Below are 21,751 nucleotides of genomic sequence, written 5' to 3'. Positions count from 1 at the left end.
CAAGACGCCAGAGAATGCTGGGGGGAAACTCTGCGAGGCACGGCCTGCGGCTGTGAATAAGTGACGGCGGGTGGGGGGGGGGGGGGGGGGGGGGGCGGCGAGCAGAGCCTTTGAAGAGGTAGAGTCACGGCCTGCGGCCGTGAATAGAATAAGGGGAGGAGAACTGGCTGATAGCCATGATTAATTAGGGGAGGAGAAGCCTTAGGGGAGGAGAAGCAGCAGAGCGCACGCTGGGCGAAGCCCTTTGATGTGCTGTGCGGCCGTGAATGCGCGTGCTTGTTTTCTCACGTGAACTCTAAGAAAACCGCAGTGCAAGAAGCCCTTGGTTTGACGAGGATTTCGAGCACTTGAATTCTCGATCACTCAATGCGCTTGCGCGCATTGTAGGTCACGAGACCTAAAAAACCAAAGGTGGTGATGGACGGAGCGTTGACAATACAAACACTCACATACAAACACTCACCCCCAGTCAACTGATCTGGGTTTAATCCATCACCGTTCTTTAGCTCACTCCGCCACCCCAGTTCAGACATGGCCATATGCAAATCAGTCTGACCCTGTGCCTCATGGGAACAGTCCAGCCCGAACTGCCAAGCCATGTCTTCCCTGGACCGGAATCAAGCTTCCCAGGACCGGTTTCTGGCATTACAGCCGTCTTCAGACGGGATTGGTTGACTCCAGTGGCAAAGTGAGCAAGGGACTCACGTCTGAGCATACCCTGCCAACTTAGGGCGAACAAAGAAAAACCAAAGGTGGTGATGGACGGAGCGTTGACAATACAAACACTCGCCCCCAGTCAACTGATCTGGGTTTAATCCATCACCGTTCTTTAGCTCACTCCGCCACCCCAGTTCAGACATGGCCATATGCTTTGTTCGCCCTAAGTGTGGCAGGGTATGCTCAGACGTGAGTCCCTTGTTCACTTGGCCACTGGATTCAAGATAGCCTGGCTGATGAGGATTATGAATCGGAAACCGGTCCCAGGATGCTTGTTTCCGGTCCAGGGAAGACATGGCTTGGCAGTTCGGGCTGGACTGTTCCCATAAGGCACAGGGTCAGACTGATTTGCATATGGCCATGTCTGAACTGGGGTGGCTGAGTGAACTAAAGAATGGTGATGGATTAAACCCAGATCAGTTGACTGGGGGGGGAGTGTTTGATTTGTTCAAACGCTCCGTCCATCATCCCCTTTTGTATCATACTATATATAGAGCCAGCTTCCTACACTCGTATTGTGTTCTTGTGCCCAGGACTGTCCATGCAGCATCGCTTTCCCAACTCCTGCCAAGTTACACTATAACTTCACACTATAACCTACCTCTCAAAACCAGATAGTTGGGAGTTTCCTTTGCACCTCCGGCCATGTCCCTTTTCACAGGAGTGGCATCGCACTTGATGCATCTCCTGCCGAAATCATACAGCACTGGACATTTAATCCCTCAAAAGACCACCTACTGCCACAAGCTGCCTCTCTCCCACGACTGGACAACATATCACACATTTCTGAACATCCTGCATCTTTTCACAACAGTTGTCCTCTCAATCACTCCTGCTGCTCTGGAACACTTCACCTTGTTCATCTCAGCCTGCGCTTCCCGAAGCTTCCTTTTGTATCGTTGCACATCTCCCTTCAGCTGGTGGTTGTGGTTCTGAAGACTTCCGATCAGGTGTCGCATCTCTCGATTTATGGGCCCTGTAAAAGAATAAAACAACATAAGATAGGACAAGGACGGAGAGAGTAGGCAGGCCACGGTATGAGATGGTAAGGAGATACAGCAATGGCAATACTGAAAGAACAAAAAATGGGCAAGATGGGGCTGATGCTAGAGAGTTTGGTATGAAGTTAGCTTGTACCGAGGACATATGGCAAGGGGAGCACAGAGAAAGGGGACAAAGTATTAAGTGTAAAGAAGAGACAAACAAGGTCGGCCTTGAGAAAGAGAATATGGTGTAATAGGGAAAGTAAGCCCTCGAAGGACTGTTCTACGATAAGGCCAGTCAGGTGGATCCTGGTTTAAGACTCTTGCTTTGCTATCCAACACTGCCTATCCCTAATGGCTGCAGCCACATTTGGGGCTGGTTCTATGGCTCAGAAGCAGCTACATTAGACTGGCTTTTGATGTCTGTGTTTAGTGTGTAGATTTATTACATACCTGTAAATAAATTCATTTTCTTTATAAATTAAACTGCTTGGATGTGTTATTTAAAGGCTCATACTGTTTGAGTATCTAACGACATACAACCTCATGGAGTAAAGGTTTGAAAGCTCAACCATGCTACCCTGATAAATGCTGAACCGGAGTACTTGGTCAGTCAGTATGAGGGCTATACTATTTCGAGACATGAACAGTTACAGACCATTTTCAGTGACACAACAAAAAGACATTTCAGTGATGAACTCAGGAAGCAGGTTCCAAGAAACCTGTGGACAATTCCCAGCTCTTGGGACTTATACTTCTGTGTCACTGGAGACGAATCAACTATGGAATGTCCCCATGGACTCTTTCACCATACCCACCAGAGATCATATTACCTCACTCAAGAATGGCACTTCCTCAATCTACCCGAGAACACTGTTCACCCTCTTGGGATTCTTCTTTCACACATTGGGCTCCAGTTTCCATTATGATTCCTACCTCTCACCATTGAGGCTCCTTCAACATTCACACCTCAACTCTCCCTCACCAAATTCCAACCCAGTCCCCACCCCGGGTTTTTTATTCCATCCATTCCCTTCCCCTCTTTCAACGTTTGAACGCGCCTCTTACCTGCTTGCTCATTGGCTGCCAGGTTCTGCTCAAATTCGATGCGCAGCATCTCATACTCCTTCCTCACCTGCGCCAGTGTGTCTTCCAGCTGGATTACCTCTGTACGCAGCTTCTTCTGCAACCCCAATTCATCGCTCTGCAGCACAGGGAGGCACAGTGTTGGTATAAGCACAAGAAAGAAAGCCGGTTTTAATGGTAGGTATAATACAGTAAAGACATCAAAATGCACAGGGAAGCAAATAATGGATCACCAGAGATCCTAGAAGACTGGCAGGGTAGGTGCTAAGAAAGCATAAGTGGGTGACAGGATAAGGTAGGTAAGAAAGGAAAAGATGGGGAAGGTGGCCAAGTTGGGTGGAAGGGGAGCAGCTTAGGCTAACAAGGAAAGATGAAGCAGACATGGTCCCACTCCTCTTACCTCCATGTGTTCAATTTGACGCAGGTGACTGTTCTTGGTGGTAAGTAGCAAGGCCCGCACCTCGTCCAACTGCGTCTTCACCTGGAGAGACTCATTGTAGAGAAGGGAGAACTGAGACTGTAGGCACTTGTAGTCCAGGGTGTCCTTCACCAGTTCTTCTGGGATGTTCCGCAGGTCCATCTAGAACAGAATGGAAAGTGAGTCTTGTGAGGGCAAGGGAGGGCCAATGGGGAGGTGGGGGGGGGCATTACAAACAATGAAGTCCTGGCTATCAGAGACAGGAGCCCACTGGTGTGTTTATACGTTAATAGTATGTGGTAACTTTGGAAGAAATAACTTTAAGGACCCATGCATATAAGAGGTCTAGAATGGTCCATGTCTTTGCACCAGATCATGTCTGTGTGACCCGTGAATAAAATTGACAATTTCCGGTTCAGCTGCTTGAAAGCAGACCAACTCTAAGACTGTCCACTGAGCAGACTAAATTCAAGAAACAGGTAATTTCTCGATTTGACACATTAAGCACCTTAAGTACCTACTTAATACATGAATACAGCAATCAACAGATGTATGGTGAGCAGCTAACATTTTGCCATATGTTGGATACAGCAATAAATCACATTTGCGGCCATGATCTCTGCCAATTTGCGAATCGCTTAAGCTAGAAGCATTGTGTTTTGTTAAAATCTGCTGGAAAAGACTTGCAGAATTCCAGGGCCATGTGTGTAGTGTGAAGTCTTTTCTTGGTTTACTGGACTCCTACATGGAGCCATTTTTACCATTGGTGTCCTAGCGCCACAACAAATAGTGACCTTCTTTAACTGAATAATCAAGTAATGTTCTTTAAACAATGAACTCTCCAAGGAACGTGAATCAGTTATGGCTTACTCTATGAAGCATTAGTGGGTTACAAACTGCACTAAAACACCACACAGTAAATAAAATTCACCGTGTCAGTCAGATTAACTAATATAGCCCAACAACACTGTGAGCACCATGTGTGCATGGGTTCAATTTCCTCACACTAAGACTGTTCTAACAAGCAAGGTCTCGGGCTCTCATCTTGTTTGATGGTGGGCTAATGCATCATGTCGGCTCTCAGAACATTCCTATGGACAAGTCACTCAACCAATGACCACTCTAATGATCAGGTCAGCTCTTTTACATACTCTTGTGATTATGTCTTCTTCAAGGCCTGCATCCACAGACATGCAGCTGGACACCCTTACCCGCACTGACAATGCACAGGCAGTGCAGTAGCTTTCCAGCAAGAGGGGCGGTGAGATCCAAACTTTATCTGCTAGAAATGATAAGCCACTCTCTAAGCTCAAGAGTGGGTCTAGACCTCACAAGGCTTGCTCCATCCCGGAGCCTCACTGGGAAACATCTGAGGTCCACAAAGTCCTGGAGTAGAGTGTCCACTTAGCAATCCACCTCGCCAAGCCCCTTTGTGTTTTCCATTTATATTCTAAAGTGTGTGTTAACTGTGATATTATGATGCAAATAAAGAAAATAATTATTTTTTTTTGTTTTGGAATGGACTGAAATCTTATTTATGGAACTGCACATAAGAGTAAACAGTACACAACTTGAATTTCAAATAACTCAAAATAGGACATTAGAAAGGGAAAGAGTGAAATTTAGGCTTGTCAGTTGCCAATTAAACGTGTTAAAGGAATCAAGGAGAATACACCATAGTAGAGATACAAATCAGCTGGCTACAGTGGCTGAAAGCCTACTGCATCGCTGGACGTGTTTTGCGACAATCCATTGGGAAGTCCGATGATGGGTAAAATTGTCCTATTAGTCCGCTGTGTCCATTATTGTTGGATTTAGAATGTTTGAATATGCAAGGTCTCCTAGCCAATGGCATACCAAACCACAGTTCCAATTCAAATTCTGAAAGGAAAGGAAAACATTTTTTTCATTAACCCGAATAAGAAGCAGGCATGGCTTAATGGTTATTACTGGTGGGTAGTAAAATCGAACATTAGGTGGGTCCGGACATCTGCACACAGCCTGCCAAAGGATTTAGGAGGAGGGAGCATGCAAGGGCGACAGATTCCAGAATTATTTCAGACATGTCCCTTGGAGGAAAAGAGACCAGCATGCATTACCTTTAGTTTTTCTTTCAATCGCACAGCTGTCTGTAGCTCATTCTGCAGCTTTTCCAGCTCTGCTATCCGGCTGTTGGCTAACTCCTGGTTTTCCTCTAGCTCTGTATTCAACATCTCAAACTGTGGCAAAAGTTAAAAACGAAATTATGTGGGAGATACAAAGAGGATGTACATCAAACAACAGGTAGCATATAGAGCCCCATTTACCCCTGAATGTGCCAGGAGTGAACCCACTAGGAGAGACCTCCACTCGCCTTGCCCACCCCTAACTCTACCTCTGAACAACACAAGGTTTCCCTGTGCCTTAAGCCTATCTCTGCTTTTATTTTAACAGAGATACACATATCTCAGTACCTGGGCTCCCTTTGTCTCAACAGAACTGAGATCCATCTAGTCCCTTCCTCTTCCTGAAAGTACCAACATGCACCTAAAAGGTCAGCTTCTCCCATCCCCTGACAGAAGCCTAACCTAAAAAGCAATGTGTTTTTCTTACATACACTTGACTCCCCACCAAATTACTCTAAATCTGGGACATCAAAAATTGAAAAGAAATGGCAAAACCTAAAGCTGTTCAAATGAAGAGGCCATGACTAGCACTAGAATTCAGACAGAAAAAGCTGTGTTCTTGCGCCACTGAAATGATGTCCTTGGTGTTGTTCTCAGACTGTCCCTGCATACGGATGCCATCTTCTAGCTAGTTTTAGTACAGATTTTACAAGCACAATAAATCAAAAAAGACTCACTCAACCGCAAACAACCCTTGGCAAAGTCAACAACTTGGACAAACTTTTTGAGAGAAAGCTTAGTTAAGTGTCAATGTGGTCAGTTAGAAGTACTTGGGGCAACTAACTCAAGCAACAAGCTAGTCAGGAGGACCAGCAAGGTCCTCAAGAATAGCTGCCTCCGTAGAAAAAGCTCTCCTCCAGTAGTTTGAGGCACTTTATCAGTGTTACAGTGGATTCCTATGGAGTGGCCCTGATGCATGGGATGACAAATGATGAAGATGCTCCAAGGATGCTGTGAATGTGACCCTGCAGGGATTCCACAGTCCACAAAGATGGTGAGGGGGTCCTGGTTCCAGGATCGACATCCCACAAAATCCTCTTGAGTGTGGCCGAAGTCCATTTGCTGCTGGTATACCAGTCTCCTGTTGTTCAGGTCACAGGCCACTCTGTCCTAGGTTGGTAACTTACCATTTTAGGGTCCCAGCGACTCTCTGACAGCACTCCCAGGCTAAGCGAACTCAGGTGCAACTCTGAGCTTCTGGTCTTGGTCCTCAGTCCTGCACGGCAGGGGTGATAGCAGCTTGAAGACTTTGGGCTACCAACTTGCCCAAGCAGGCTTCTTCAACAGTTGTGTCCCGGTGCTGTGAACAGGAGGCCAGTCAGCTGGCCCTTAGAGTTCTCCTGGTTTGACCGGGCTTTGGAGGCAGCTTCTCCTTGAGCAGGACACGTCAGACATAGTCCCTCTCTTTGCTAGCCACCAGGCGCAGCAGGTACAGTCTTCAACAGTGCAGCCTCTTTTTGTTGGTCCCTCAGTGCAGCAGGGTAGTCCTTCAGTACTCCTTCCAAGTCGGTCGAGATCTGAGGTCTGGGTGCCAGGGGTGCCCTCTTTCTGCTCGGAAAGTGCCCTCAGGGAAAGATGCTGTTGGTAGCCAATAGGCTACCAAGTTCCCTTCCGCCTGGTGAACATTTCCTGTGAAGTGTGGTATCTGGCTATCCCAGGATGCACCATTCAGCCCACTCCCAAGATGGAAAGAGCCCTCTCTCCATGTTCAAATCTTCCTATCCACCCCCGGGATGTGGCTACATCAGCGCCACACGTCCCAAGGGTAAACCAGTTGGCAACTGGTTTCCCCTCTCTGCTTCCCGTGCCAGCCTGTCTATCTATCTCATCAATGGGACAGCCTTCCCTCCTGGTGTTGCACATCTGCCCTTCAAAAGCAGCTTCACCTTTGAACCTTACACCCAAGAGGCTTCCTGCAGGAGGGAGGTGATACCACTCTGGCTTGCAATCCCTCGTTGTTCTCCTGCCTAAGAGTCGTTAGCATGTCTCTTCAGGAGGGCAGAAGCTGTCTCACAGAGAAGGCTCCATGTGTGCCAAGAAAGGCACGGGAGTTTTAAAAGCAACAAAGTGGCAGCTTTGTTAAAGGTGCTCACTGCAACAAGTTACATGAATATCGACTTGCGATACAAGTAAGGCTTAAGGTTAGGAATTGTTTGATACCTTGGAGTGCCCATTTCGGTTGCACCATTCAGGAGTTAGCACAGCTGAGGGATCAGCATATAACCCTGTACTTGCCAATTGTGGACCAAATCTTTCCACAGTCACAACAGGAGTTTTGCGGGTTTCACCGTCAGGACATGTACAGTACATGTCCTGCCTGTGACAATGATCGCACCCTGCCTTTAGGACTTGGTGGGCCTGCCAGAGGGGTGACTTACTCTCATGGAGAGGGTAAGTAGTGGCTTTGCCATTTCTTTTAATGGCAAAGTCAGGCTAGCAGTGCAGGGCTGCTCTGCCAGTCTGCAGTGGCGGACTTGTTTTACTTGGGGGGACCTCCAGGGTGGCACAACCAGTGCTAAAAGCCCTGGGGTACCCCTCTAACTTGCATGCCCTGGGTACCATATGCTAGGGACTTAAAGGTAAGTTAGCTATTTCCAATTGGATACAGCCAATTCGACCTACACTTTAGGGTAACGGCACAGAGGTCTGGTTACCGGGCCTCAGTGCGCACTCAGAGTAAAAAAAAAAGACAGTGGCATGAGTCGAAAAACTTGGGGCTGACCATTCAAAAAGGGAAGTATCCTTACACATTCTAGCCAAACCTACAACACTGCTGACCTTAATGTATGTCCATCGTCTTTTTGATTTCCTATACACTTAAATAAGGAACAATGTATTACCATCAAACGGCTTAGTGAGCATATCAGCTTGCACATCCAGGCTGTCTAAAGCATACTAATTTCAGCCACAAGCTTCTACATTACTACACATGTTATCATGTGAATGGTTGCAATCATTATCTCTTCAAGGAGTATTTCAACCATAGTACCCAGAACCCTTGATGCTCGTGCGGTATAACAATAACAACATAAATGTGAACATCTCTCACTTTCCATACTATTTCTGCCATTAACACCACAATGCTGTATACTCGAAGTTGAAACTGTATTTTCCTAGCTGTCAAAGGTAACTTCAGGCTCTGGTGGAACCGATGCCACAAAGCTACGATTTAAAAATTTACAGATTGCCTAATACAGATAAAATATCAGACTGAGGGTCACTGAACATGGAACTGCCAACGAAACCATGTCTCCAATTCCAACGCAGAGCAACTGTTTAAATTTTCACCAGAATTAAATAAATGTATTTTGCAAGTTGCAACTTTCCAAAAAAGAAATACCTGACAGTGAATAAAATTGGGTTCCAAAAAAACCAGGATGAAACCTAACTGTGGATCTTCTTTTATTGTAACAAAAAGCTACATTTTACCAAAGTTCTAGTTATTAAGCTTGTAAAAACTATCAAGGCAACTTGTGAATGCAACAATAGTTTTGAGTATCAAGCCTGAAGAAAACTATGAACCTGTCTTGTGAGTTCTATGGTGACTTGGAATCCCAAGTATGCAAAGGCAATCAATCGGTCCAGTGAATTCCAACGCAACTTTAATTTCTATGCATGAAAAGTAATGAAGCCGCTTCGAGAAGGCTTTAAAATAGTACCTCTGAGTCTGGTGAATTCCACAGCAGCTGTTTTATATTGTACAAAATGGTATTGTCTTTTCAAGTTACAGACAATTTAAGTTGAAGTCTCCTTTATGATAGAACAAAAGGAGTGTGTTACCCTGTAAGCATCTGTACATGGCATGTAGTGGTGTAGATTCACATGCTCTGCATACTCCTGTCATCTAGTGTTGGGTTTGGAGTTGTGCAACTTGTTTTTCTTCAAAGAAGTCTTTTGAGTCACATGGTTGAGTGACGTAGGAAGCTGGCTCTGTATATACTATACCAACATGAGGTATAGAGTGCACAGAGTCCAGTGGAACCCCAGAGGTAGGCAGAGGTAAAAGTAGATAGCACCTTACTCTCCATTTGTGGTAGTGTGGGCGAGGAGTAAAGCTGTATCAGAGGGGTATTTGTTGTACACACTCAATCAGCAAATGATGTAAAACACTCAAAGACTGAACTCAGACCAATTACGTTTGTATAAAAATATTGTTTAGTAATATTATTTCTAGAACCAAGCCAAGCCTGCCACAGGTAAGTTAAATAAATGATTTGCAATATATTATGCAGCGTTTACAAGTGACTAAGTTCAAATGCAGTTGTTTGAAATACGGGTAAGTCAAGGTACTGAAATTACTATACAGGTTACTTTTTAGTTACCTTTTAGATTACTTTTTCTGCTCAGAGTGATATGCCTAGATATCACACTGGGACATTTCCTAGCAAAAGGTAAGTAAAATCAGTTTTACACAATTGTTATTTTTCAGGTTTCCATACAAATCAACTCCACATTTTTCAGAGAAAAAGTCAATAGGTTCCTATGGAGAGAAATTAAGTTAAACGTTACCAGGTAAGTAATCTGTCTTTGGGGTTGAGCTTCTGGGATTAGAACAAGGGTCCCCCCAGGGTCAAGGTTGCACTCTTGTTACACCCTCAGCGGCACTAGGGCGGCTGGGTGCAGAATGCTGAGGCCCAATGTTATCCAATGGGGATAGGGGCATCCGGTTGCTGGCTGCTTATGAGCAGGCCACTGGGTTGTGGGTGCAGACCTCCTGGTGTTTGGCTCAGGGCAAAGGTAATCCTGTTTAGCACAGAAGGTGCACCTGCAGAAGCACTGGGGCAGCTGGGTGCAGAGTGCTGTTTTGGCGTCCGGTGCCCTATTGGTTTCAATGGGGATTCTTTGGTTTCAACAAAAACTGCAGGCTCGGGACGGAGATCTTCTGGAGGTGACCACCGGTTGGAGAAGTAAGTTGGGATGCCTGGGGATACTGGGACACAGTCGGTTGGGTCACCCAAGGCGTGGGGCTTTGGGTGCAGGGGTGTCTTTAGGTGTCTGGTTTCTCTTATCAGCTCCGGTCGCGGTCGGGGGGAAACCTCCGGAAAGAGGCTGCAAGCTTCGAGGGAATTTCGAGGCAGGTCAGAGATCACCAGATCTCGGGTCAAAATCGCCAGGGAGACCACCTCATGGTGTTGGGCCACTCAAACTCGGGCCGTGGGCGACGGGTGCAGAGTGGTGCAGACTCGCAGATTTTCAAAAAACATAAGAGGAGTACCACCTAGAAAAGCTCAAGGAGCGATCTGAGTGGGAAGACTAGATAAGAAGAGAATCCTTCTTGGATTATAATAAACCCCACACTCACCAACCTGGTTGGTGACATGCTTCATCATCGGGGTCCACCCTGATAGCCAAATGCCATCAGGGTGTGCTTCGACACCTGAAATACAGTGGAGCATGTATTTTGTGAATGGTGCAAAAAAAAAATTAAAAATTGTCCTGGTATGACTATTGTTAATAAAGTTTTATTCTTAGACTACTGGACAATATTAAAATGTGTGGGGGATACAATTAAGGTTTGTTATGGCCATGTGCATCGATGTGTTGGAGGTCTACATGTTTCAACCCGCTGTTGGAAAATGCCGGGTTTTCTTCAGGACCAACGGAAAATGGGTGGTCAGAGCACACTAACGCTCTGCCAGGCCTAGATTCCTTTAAAACTACTGGCAAAAATCTGCAGTAGGAAAGTCTCTCAAACCCGATTGGGCGAGAAAGAGAAAAAGTGAAAAAGACCTGTGGAAGAAGAATGGAACATTTGTTACAAGCCTGTAACGTCATGCAGTGCTGTGTCTCACGTGTCTTTTTTAATCTGTGATGAACCCATTCAGACCAAAGACGAGCTGGATGTGAGCTATGGTAATGCCCAATAGTAGAAATTACTACAAATGGCGCGAGTATTATCATTGAGTGCTGGCACACCTATCAAATAGTGGTGTGCAGGGTGATCAATATATCGTTATGAACAGAAGTCTCTTACACTCCACGAATATTGGTGCGTGACTCGGCTGTGCTCACTTGGCATATAGTGAGAAGATAACGATGTGTGATTTATTTCAATTATCCTTTTAGGCGTAGGTCACATACAAGACTCACAAACATATAAACACATATGAAGAGACCTGTGGATAACAGGACTTACTCCTGTATTAAGGTCTCAAGGCTTCACGGGGTGAAGGGAGGGTTGGCCTCTGGTAGGGACATATTCTGTATGGGGCGGAAAGGGTAAAAAGTCGTCAGATGCTGAGCCAATGCATCCGCGGTAAAAACTGACTCTAAGGTACAGTCAGGCGTTTTTAAAGAAATTGTACTCACAGTTTGCCAGAGATAAGCGTAGCCGATTACCTACACGCCTCTCCTGAAGCCGCCCCGCACTGGTACTGCGGGTGCCGGAGCTTCTTCAAAGTAAGTTAGGCATTTCCGGGGGGCGGAGTCACGTCAATAGAGCATGACGTAGGCCTGCTCGCCTCTCGCTACGGAATTGCCCCCCCCCCATGATTCCGATGCTGGACGCACGGCGCTTACCGCATCCTCGTTTCCAACGCTGTGCCCTCCGATCAGCGGCGCGTAAGCAGACAGCGTCACCACCGCAGAGAAACTACAATACCCAGAAGGCCGTAAGCGGCGCGTGCGCGACGCATGCGCAGGCTTGACCGCATAAATGGCGACTGCCAGTACGACACAGTGTCGGATATTACCGAACGCTAGCGGTGACTAGCTTCCTTCGGGAGAAGCGCATGGCTAGCGTTTGTCTCCCTTTCTTGTTCGTGGACCATTGGGAAGTATCAGGATCGTTGCAGCCAACAACGGCCACGGAGCCATCCGCCCTGTTTTGTTTACCTCCGTGCCTGCCTACCTGCTACCAAGGGGGTTGGGACGAGTGACGGTGTCCGAGGGAAGCCCTCCTGAGCAGTTGCGTTTCTGAGAACATCAGGGTTTCCATGCGGTGACATTAACCGCGGGTTCCCCAACATTGCAGCCCACCTTTAACCCTACCGCAGCAAGCGGAACTCGAGCGGCATTTTCGGCCGCTACTTTGCACAGTGCCCTCCGTTGGTGAGCTACCAGGACGGGTGCTCTTGCGGAGGACGGTTGGTCCCTACGGTTCGCTCGGCATTGTCGGCCGAGGAAGGGTTCCGCAAGGAGTTGCTGACCGGTAAAAGGGTATAGTTGACTTCATTTATTCTGTTCCTTATGTACTGTGTGCTCTATATCGGATGTGACATTAAACATCCTAACAGTTCTTTACCTGCCTATGGTCTGTGTGTTTTTACTTGTGGCAGTCCTCACTAGCATCAGGCCGACCCTGAAGACCCAGAGGATCACAACGTCAAAATCTCTGTATTTACAACAAGAACGCTTCAGCATGTGTAGGAGTGTTATATGTTCCTTTCTTAAGTGATACTCCATGGCTCATTATTGACTACTGTTGAAGATTATGCCTACATGGTGGCTGTCTATGAATGTTACTCCACCTTTGTGACCAGCCTTAACTCCTATAGTGTCTGACTCCGGGATAGTGTACATTAATTACTGCCTTGAAAAAGTCTTCTTGAAAGACGAAACACGTTTCGGCAAGTCGTGTGCTGGGAAGTTTTAATGAAATTATTTTGGAATAAAGAATATCAAGACTGCTACATGCCTTGGATTCTTATATTTTGACTATTATCACTGTTAATACTTTTAGATTGGTGTTGAATGGGTTACCCCCATTGATGTGATTTATACTTTGCCCACTAAATAGTGACTATAGGTGTGCTGTCTGAGCCCTTTCTTGAGTCTACTCCATGATTTAACTGATAGGGCGAAGTGATCTCAGCGATTTTGGACAACTTAACACGAGGTTCCATTAGCATCAAAAAGTCTGCCAAAAGGCGCATGCACGGTTGTAGTCATATCCCACATCATCTAACTCCCATGTCAGCTTTTCCATCACCAGTAGCATCCTTACTTTACTAGCTCACGCTTGTATTGTTGGAACCGCGGAGCACTTCCACTTTTATGTTGGTTATCAATCGCCAGTCTGTTATTGATGGGTTTTTAATCTAGGAAAATCGTAAGCCTAATAGGATAGTTGCAGGGCCAGGTTGTATTAGGTAACCTAGCATACCATTCACGTGTTCAGGATTTCCTTCTAGAATTTATACAAGTCATGGCCCCTTCTGCCCAAAACTCACTACAGTTCTCCACCCTCTATATTCCCATACATTTGTTTAAGCTTCATTGGGGTGGCATGCCATACCATCATATGTGTATACATTGATTCCCTATTCCGTACACTTTTACACAGGTTGGGAATATCAGCCCAGAGTTTCTGCCATCAAAATGTGAATATATTAGATTTCAGAATGCATTGCCATTTCCGCATATATGTCCATTGTTTGTCCGGGCCCACAGCAGAAGATCCAAATAAATATTTGAAATAAGTTCATTCAGCATGGTATAGGTGGGGAAAAGCTTCTCCCATGTGGTATGAGGTCTATACTTGTTCTCCAGGTGCAATGCTCAGTGCGTCAATAGGAAATACTGCATGTGATCGCTTATTTTTTTTAACTCCTTTTTGCAATAGCTAAATTTGTTAATACCACCCTCCTTTAAATACATGTCTAAGAATTTTGCTCCAACCATTCGACCATCTCACAAAATTGATCTCAGTGTTCCCAGGAGAAAAATCTGGGTTACGTAGGCGCGGGTTGAAGGAGGAGGACAAAGTAGTAAATCTCAAATTTGTTGCGATTCCCATATCTCTAGGGCAGGCTGCAGAATCTCCGAGTAATAGCATACCAGATTGACTAAGGGGCTTGAACAACTACTGCTGTATCCACATGTATACAGTGTTGTTCTGTCTCGTATATAGATCACTCGCTAGTATTGGTTCACATCTGGTAGGCTCAGGCCTCTTGCTCAATTTCAATGTTTTGCCTGATATAAGTGCTAGTTTACCCGCGCATATAAAATCACTTATAGCCTCCCCCCATGTCTTTTTAAGGGAATTTTACAGTGAGAGCATAGAAAATATATTGAAGCCTGGGTATAACATTCAATTTCACTGCAGCAACTCGAGTCGAGCCATGACACAACGTTTAGCCACCTTGACAATTCAGGGGTAGTTGTATTAGTCAGTCTGGGGTAGTTTGCAGCATAGAGGTTTCAGTGCTTTGATGTAATTTAGATTGCTAGGTTCTGGATCCTGCCCTTGGCCCAAAGAAATGGGGTCACAGCTCAAAGCCATTCTTTTACCCCCTGAGACAATCCTACTGTGAGGAAGTGGGGCGTATTATATGGTGTGGTGGTGCGACCTCACCGTGTGATACACTTACCAACCCCATTAAGACACTGAGGTTTCATTTGTCAAACCTTCAGCTTGACCCAGGGCAGCTGTGGCTACGAGCAGCAATTCTTACACAAAGGAATAAGTGTAAAAAAAATAAAAAACTCCAAAATAACTGAGGAAATCGACATGACACCAATTTATAAGAAAAGACTGTATTTTGTATGTATTTTTCGACATCACTACGAAAAAGATCCACCAGAGGGTTCCTGAGATATAGAATTTACAAGGTATGGTAGATCAAAGCATTTCACTCAACTGCGAAAAAGCATGGGGAAAAAATCAAATAATTTGACACTTGGAAACCGTTTGAGCAGAAAGTTTGGCAAGTTATAATGTAGTCAGTTAGAGTTACTTTGTGTGACCAGCTCCAGCAGGGAGCCAGGCCGGGGGGGGGGGGGGGGGGGGGGGGGGGGAATCATCAAGGCCCTCAGAAACAGAAGAATGAATGAATGAATATTGGTCTTGTAAAGCACGAACTTTGCCCAAGAGCGCCAAGGCGCAGTTTTTCAACAGTTCCAGTCATTTTATCCTCATCCAATAGATTCTTATGGAAGTGGTCCTTATGCCGAGGATACAGGATGCTTGAAGAAGCTCAATGATACGCTGGCAGCAACAAGGTCGACAGGGGTCTCCTTGGTCTACTTTGATGAGGGGGTCCTGAACACAGGTTTTAGTGCCCCATAAGGTCCTCTCTGGTCTGGCCAAGTCCAATCGCCTCTGCATTTCCAGTCGTCCGGTGTCGGGGTCAGAGCCATATCCTTCTCCAGGCTGTAGCTTGACTTTTGGGACACCAAGCTGCACCCTGACAACTAACCTGGGTCCAGGAGACTCAAATGCGACTTCTGAGCGCCGGGTCCCGGTCCCTGGTGCTGCACAACGCAGGAAGAGGCGATCTGGGTTACCACTTGCCCAAAGCAGCTTCCTCAGCTGTTGTGTCCCTGTGCTGCTAAACAGGAGGCCAGTCAACTGACCCTTGGAGACTCTTTGCTTTGGCTGGAATTTGGAGACGACTTCTCCTTGATCAGGGCACAATAGGCAGAGTCTTTCTTTGCTAGGCACCAGGTGCAGTCCACACCGGTGCAGCCGCTCTTCGCCGGGAACTTTCTACAGTCCTACTTTGGTCCTTCCTCCAATCCAGTCAAGATTATAATTCTGGGTGCCAGGGTGCCCTATTTATGTACAGAAAATGCCCGCTGGGTAAGATGCAGTAGATAGCCAATAGGCTCCCAGATTCTCTCCCCCCTGGTGAACACTTCCTGGAACAGGTGGCTTCTGGCTAATTCAAGCGCACCATTCTGCCTACTTACCAACATGACAGCATTCAGAGCTCCCTGGCCCAGCCCAGAGGTTTGGCTCCCAAAAGGGGAAACACGCCCCAGGGAATCAGTTAGACAACAGGTTTCTCCGGTCCTCCTCGGGTGCCAGATAGTCTGCCTAAACAAAGCAAGTTACCCTCTCCCAAGTGTTACCCATTTGCCATTCAAAGGCAGATTCAGCTTTGAAGCTCACATTTTGGGCCAACAGCTGTGTGGCTTCCTGCCGGAGGGAGGCAACACCTCTCTCCAGTGCAGGCCCCTATTATCGCCTTACTTGGAATTGTTAGAATGTCTCCAGAGGAGGGCAGAAAGCGGTCTTGGGTTCAAGCTCAATGTGCAACCATTAAGGGCACAGGAGATTGATGGCAACAAAGCCAACTCTGTAAAAGTTGCACACTAACTTGTTACATTAATTTCGACTTGAGAACCAAGTCGGGTTCAATGTAACTAGTTGTTTGATACCTTGGAGTGGTAACTTTGGTTGCAGTGTTCAGGAGTTAGCACAGCTTAGGGGCCAGTGTGTAACACTGCATTTGTCAATGGGGTGACCAAGCCTTTCCATAGTAAAAATTGCAATTTTGCGCTTGTACTGTCAGATGCATAAAATTCATGTTCTTCCCGTTAAATATGCCGCACCCTGACTTAGGGCTCAGTAGGCCTGCCATAGGGGTGACCTACGCATGTTTCAGGGGGACATTTGACTTTACGATGGCTTTAGTTGGCAAAGTCGGGCTAGGAATTTGAAACTGCTCTTGCAATCTGCAATGGCAGGCTGAGGGTCTTGTTTTACCTCTGTAACACCCAGAACCTGTGCTGCAAATCCTGGGAGGGTGGACTCCCACACGTACAGTACCCTCAGCGCCATGTACTAGGGATGTACGGGTACGTTAGCCTACGCCAATTGGATATAGCCAATGTAACGTACACGTTCTGGGGTCAGGGGACTAAGGTCTGGTACACGTTCTGGGGTCAGGGGGACTAAGGTCTGGTTAACAGGCCTCGGGTCACTCTAACAGTCAAAACAACTAGCAGAATCAGTTGAAAAACCTGGGGTGACCATACACAAAAAAAGAAATATCCTTACACCTGAATAAGCATCTCGGCTTCGTCTAGGCTTACTTTGAACCCCGAGACCCGTTTGTATGTCCTCCAGGTTTCCAAGACCTTTGAGATAACTCTGGCCCACAACTAACAAAAGAACATTTGCAAACAGGTGAATTTAGGGCTGTTCTGTCCCAAAAGCATCCTTCCAATATCTGCATGCTGTCTAATTATAACCAATAGTGGTTTGGCTACTAACGGAAATAAGAGATGAAAGGGGGCAACCTTACTGCAGAGCCCTCTTCAGGGAGACCACATCCCATCTTATCCCATTTACTATCATTTTTGCCACCGGCTATTTACAATTTGTTGCAATCCAAGATCACACACTAGAGAAATACCCAATTAACTCTGCTGAATGCTTTTTCATCATATAGTGAGGGACTAAGCAGGCGTATTTTCCTGTGGGTGGCTACTATATAAGGTGAGGGACGGGTCTGATATAGTCAGCAGCTTGCTTTTTGCGGGATAAATCCGACCTGGTCCGGTTATATACAATAGGGCAAGAGAAGCATCAACCTATTAGCCAAAACTTGTGTGAAGATTTTCGCAAGCAAGTTCAGAAGTTCTATAAGATGATCAGCCTTGCATAAGTTAGCATGTTTACCTGTTTTATGAATGAGTATAATGTATGCGTCAGTCATTGTGTGTGCTACTGTGTGTGTTCAAAAGGTGTGGAGGCCCCCCTGCACAGAATTGCTTATAGAACCTATTAGCCTGGCCATCTGGTTGCGTGGCTTTATTGGGATGTAAACCTCTAATCACCTATGGGACTTCCTCTGCTGTTTTCAGGCTTTCGCAGTTGGCCTTTGTCAACCTGGGCAGGTAGGCAGCACTAATGAAAGTATCGACCTCCTTTACCTTTGCTGGGTTTCCTTGTTAAAGAGTAGCATAATAATCTCGAGAATCCCCGTTTTTTAAAATCTTCTCTGCTAAGTGGGCTGCCTTCACTTCCCAGCTTTAGAACGTAAAAACAATCAAGCCATTGATATTTGTGCCCGTTATATAAGCCCAGTTGCTACAAGTGGCAGCGAGTGAGATTTTTCACTGAAACCCAAAATTCGTAAAATAGATCTGCTGAGAAACTTCCCTTGGGGAATAGATGTTCTGAATGCAGTTTACTGGGTGGGTTTCACTTAATTGCTCAGTTCTCAGGGTTCGATCCACACACGAAACAGTGACTTTTTTCAGAAATGCAAAAAGACTACAAAAAAAAGTGGCCGTTTGGATTTTCTTGGATCTTCATTCCATACAATATATCGAAATGCATTTCATACAGGCCTAGTCACAAGCCGACTGGAAGCTTTTAGGTGTTAATTTCCGTCTTTCCTCCCCAAGTGAAGGAGCACTTCTTGAAATAGGAAGTTTCATGCAGAGTCTATAGAAATTAACTCAAAAGCAAAACAAATGATGAAAAATTCAAACTCTTGTGTTTGACTGAATTGCCGAAAATAAGACCGTTATTCACAGATAAGCAACCTTTAGTAAATATCTATGTGCAGAGAAAAAATTGCCTTGCATTGTAAAGCATGCCTGTACTATACAGAAGCAAGCCCAGGCAGGTGTCATTGTTCGATGCTTGTGAAACAGAAAATGAGGGCAGGATCCACTTGCACTAGGTGTACCCATCTGTGTGAAATGTCATTCCCTGCACTGAGAACAGAAGTAAAGTAAAGTAAAGTCCTTGCAACAGACATCTAGTGCTGTCAGACAGTCGTTACAAAATAAATTAGGCACACATGCTTTATCCAAGTTGGCAGGGGTATGCAAAAAATGTGACCTTAAGAAACACATTAGAATGCACAACATTGTGTTGGGAGAAGAGGTGAACGCACAACAAGACTCTTCAGTCTCCATCCATCACCGAGGGCAGTACTGGGAGAGCATCTGATGGACATGCAAGGGGTGTGGGTGGACAGATCGAGCCTCTCTCTAGATCACCCAGTACAGCACGTTCCATAAACATTCATTTGAGTATAAGAGGTTACCTTCTGCATGGTGAGTGTGATCTGTCCGCCCTGGAAGCTGCCGGAACTTCCGGAGACGTGGGACCCAGAGTTCAGCTGGAAGAGAAAAGCAGGTGAGAACGTTTTGCATTCAGCCCTTTCATAGCAAACTCACTCCAGCAGTGTCTGAGGAGCTGGTGAGCGTCACAGATGCGAGGTTACAGTGCTAGGAGGTTGAAATGTGTGTGCTCCAACAGCAGGCGGGACGGTTTAGAAGGAAAAGCTTGGTGTTATAGCAGACTCGATTAACTTTAGATGTGCTGACCGGGGAGAGAAAGGGGCGTGTCCATGGAGTGCACACGTGGCAAGACCAAAAGGAAGAAAGGGACATGGCTAAATGGGACGAGGCCTGCACTGCAGCAAAGTTCAACCCAAACAAGGGTAACAGTAGCCTTTTTGGAAGACATCTAGTCTAGTGGAACCCGATCAATATAGAATAACTCTTTAGCGAATAGGTAATGTTTAGTTGAAAAAGCAATCAGTGGGTTCACAACAATGTCATTCTTAGCTACCAAGTACGCCAGTAAAAAGGTCTGATAAACCCGGATCCCTTTATGTGTGGGACACTGTTTTGCTAGCTCATGTGGGAGCCAGGATACAGGGTCCGATGGGAAACTGGGATTGGGGAGTGGCGGCATGAACCTATCGGAAACAAAAAAGGATAGCAGGGCATATAGAGAGAAGGGGGCAGACTGTAGAGGAAGAAGGGGGGACAACCTAGAAAGAAACTGGGCAGGATGCAGGGAATGATGCAGGGAATGATGGGGTAGGATTGTAGAGGCAAGCGAGTGGCACGCTGTCTCGGAAGACTATAGGCAAACTCCAGACAAAAGTGGCCAGCCCTGAGAGAGCGACGGTACAGGTATGAGATTTGTAGAGAAAGAAGACCACACTTCAGACATCAGTGGGGCTGGCTCCAGGCAGGGGAGGCTGCCAGAACAAAATGTCGGGTTGAGGGGGAAAGGTGAGGGAGGAGGTGGGGGGTAAGGAATGCTGTGCGCAGACCGGAGAGATTTCAGAAAGGAGGGGAATGGATAGGGGGCAGCCTTCAGACAGAGGTGGAAGTCGGTCTCCAGATATAGAGGGGCAGGGAGAGCAGCCCTCGGATGGGGGAGGGTGGGAGTGACAGATTCCAGATGTGGAAAAGTGGTCTCAAGACTGATGCAGGGAAGGAGGACAGTTTCAAGCCTGATATGAGAAGGGAGAGAAGGTGGCCCCAGAACTGAGACGAGGAGGGGCAGGGAGGGTGGCGACAAGGATAGGCATGGTGGGAGGGAGGCCTTTGGACAGAGACCGGAGGGGAGGGAGGGCATCCTCCAGACAAAGACCGGAGGTGAGGGAGGGCAGCCTCCAGACAGAGGCGGGGAAGGAGGGCAGCCTCCAGACAGAGGCGGGGAGGGAGGGCAGCCTCCAGACAGAGGCGGGGAGGGAGGGCAGCCTCCAGACAGAGGCGGGGAGGGAGGGCAGCCTCCAGACAGAGGCGGGGAGGGAGGGCAGCCTCCAGACAGAGGCGGGGAGGGAGGGCAGCCTCCAGACAGAGGCGGGGAGGGAGGGCAGCCTCCAGACAGAGGCGGGGAGGGAGGGCAGCCTCCAGACAGAGGCGGGGAGGGAGGGCAGCCTCCAGACAGAGGCGGGGAGGGAGGGCAGCCTCCAGACAGAGGCGGGGAGGGAGGGCAGCCTCCAGACAGAGGCGGGGAGGGAGGGCAGCCTCCAGACAGAGGCGGGGAGGGAGGGCAGACCCCTGACAGAGACGGGGACGGAGGGCAGACCCCTGACAGAGACGGGGAGGGAGGGCAGCCTCCAGACAGAGACGGGGAGGGAGGGCAGCCTCCAGACAGAGACGGGGAGGGAGGGCAGCCTCCAGACAGAGACGGGGAGGGAGGGCAGCCTCCAGACAGAGACGGGGAGGGAGGGCAGCCTCCAGACAGAGACGGGGAGGGAGGGCAGCCTCCAGACAGAGACGGGGAGGGAGGGCAGCCTCCAGACAGAGACGGGGAGGGAGGGCAGCCTCCAGACAGAGACGGGGAGGGAGGGCAGCCTCCAGACAGAGACGGGGACGGAGGGCAGCCTCCAGACAGAGACGGGGACGGAGGGCAGCCTCCAGACAGAGACGGGGACGGAGGGCAGCCTCCAGACAGAGACGGGGTCGGAGGGCAGCCTCCAGACAGAGACGGGGACGGAGGGCAGCCTCCAGACAGACGGGGACGGAGGGCAGCCTCCAGACAGAGACGGGGACGGAGGGCAGCCTCCAGACAGAGACGGGGACGGAGGGCAGCCCCAGACAGAGACAGGGAGGGCAGACCCCTGACAGAGACAGGGAGGGGGGCAGCCTCAAGACAGAGACGGTAGCCTCCAGACCGCGACAGGGAGGGGGGCTGGGGGGGGGGCAGCCTCCAGACAGAGATGGGAGGGAGGGCAGCCTAGAGACGGGGAGGGAGGGCAGCCTCCAGACAGAGACGGGGAGGGAGGGCAGCCTCCAGACAGAGACGGGAGGGAGGGAGGGAGGGCAGCCTCCAGACAGAGACGGGAGGGAGGGCAGCCTCCAGACAGAGACGGGAGGGAGGGAGGGAGGGCAGCCTCCAGACAGAGACGGGAGGGAGGGAGGGAGGGAGGGCAGCCTCCAGACAGAGA

The 21,751-nt window shown here is 47.8% G+C and overlaps 1 protein-coding gene across 2 annotated transcripts in view; it reads right to left on the bottom strand.

Annotated features, from left to right (window-relative positions):
• Positions 1-21,751, bottom strand: part of RNF40 (ring finger protein 40) — a 212,162-nt gene that overhangs the window by 163,193 nt on the left and 27,218 nt on the right. For both annotated transcript variants that reach the window (XM_078652854.1, XM_078652855.1), the window contains exons 8-12: positions 19,103-19,177; positions 5,304-5,423; positions 3,187-3,366; positions 2,769-2,904; positions 1,572-1,693 (exon numbers count right to left, since the gene is read on the bottom strand). In XM_078652854.1, the coding sequence (XP_078508980.1) occupies positions 1,572-1,693; positions 2,769-2,904; positions 3,187-3,366; positions 5,304-5,423; positions 19,103-19,177 (633 nt within the window). The remainder of the gene's footprint in view (positions 1-1,571; positions 1,694-2,768; positions 2,905-3,186; positions 3,367-5,303; positions 5,424-19,102; positions 19,178-21,751) is intronic.

The sequence above is a fragment of the Lissotriton helveticus genome, chromosome 7, assembly GCF_964261635.1.
Source record: "Lissotriton helveticus chromosome 7, aLisHel1.1, whole genome shotgun sequence".
NCBI classification, from domain to species: Eukaryota; Metazoa; Chordata; class Amphibia; order Caudata; family Salamandridae; genus Lissotriton; species Lissotriton helveticus.
Note: the sequence above shows the minus strand (reverse complement) of the source record. Positions and strands in the feature narration are given on the sequence as shown.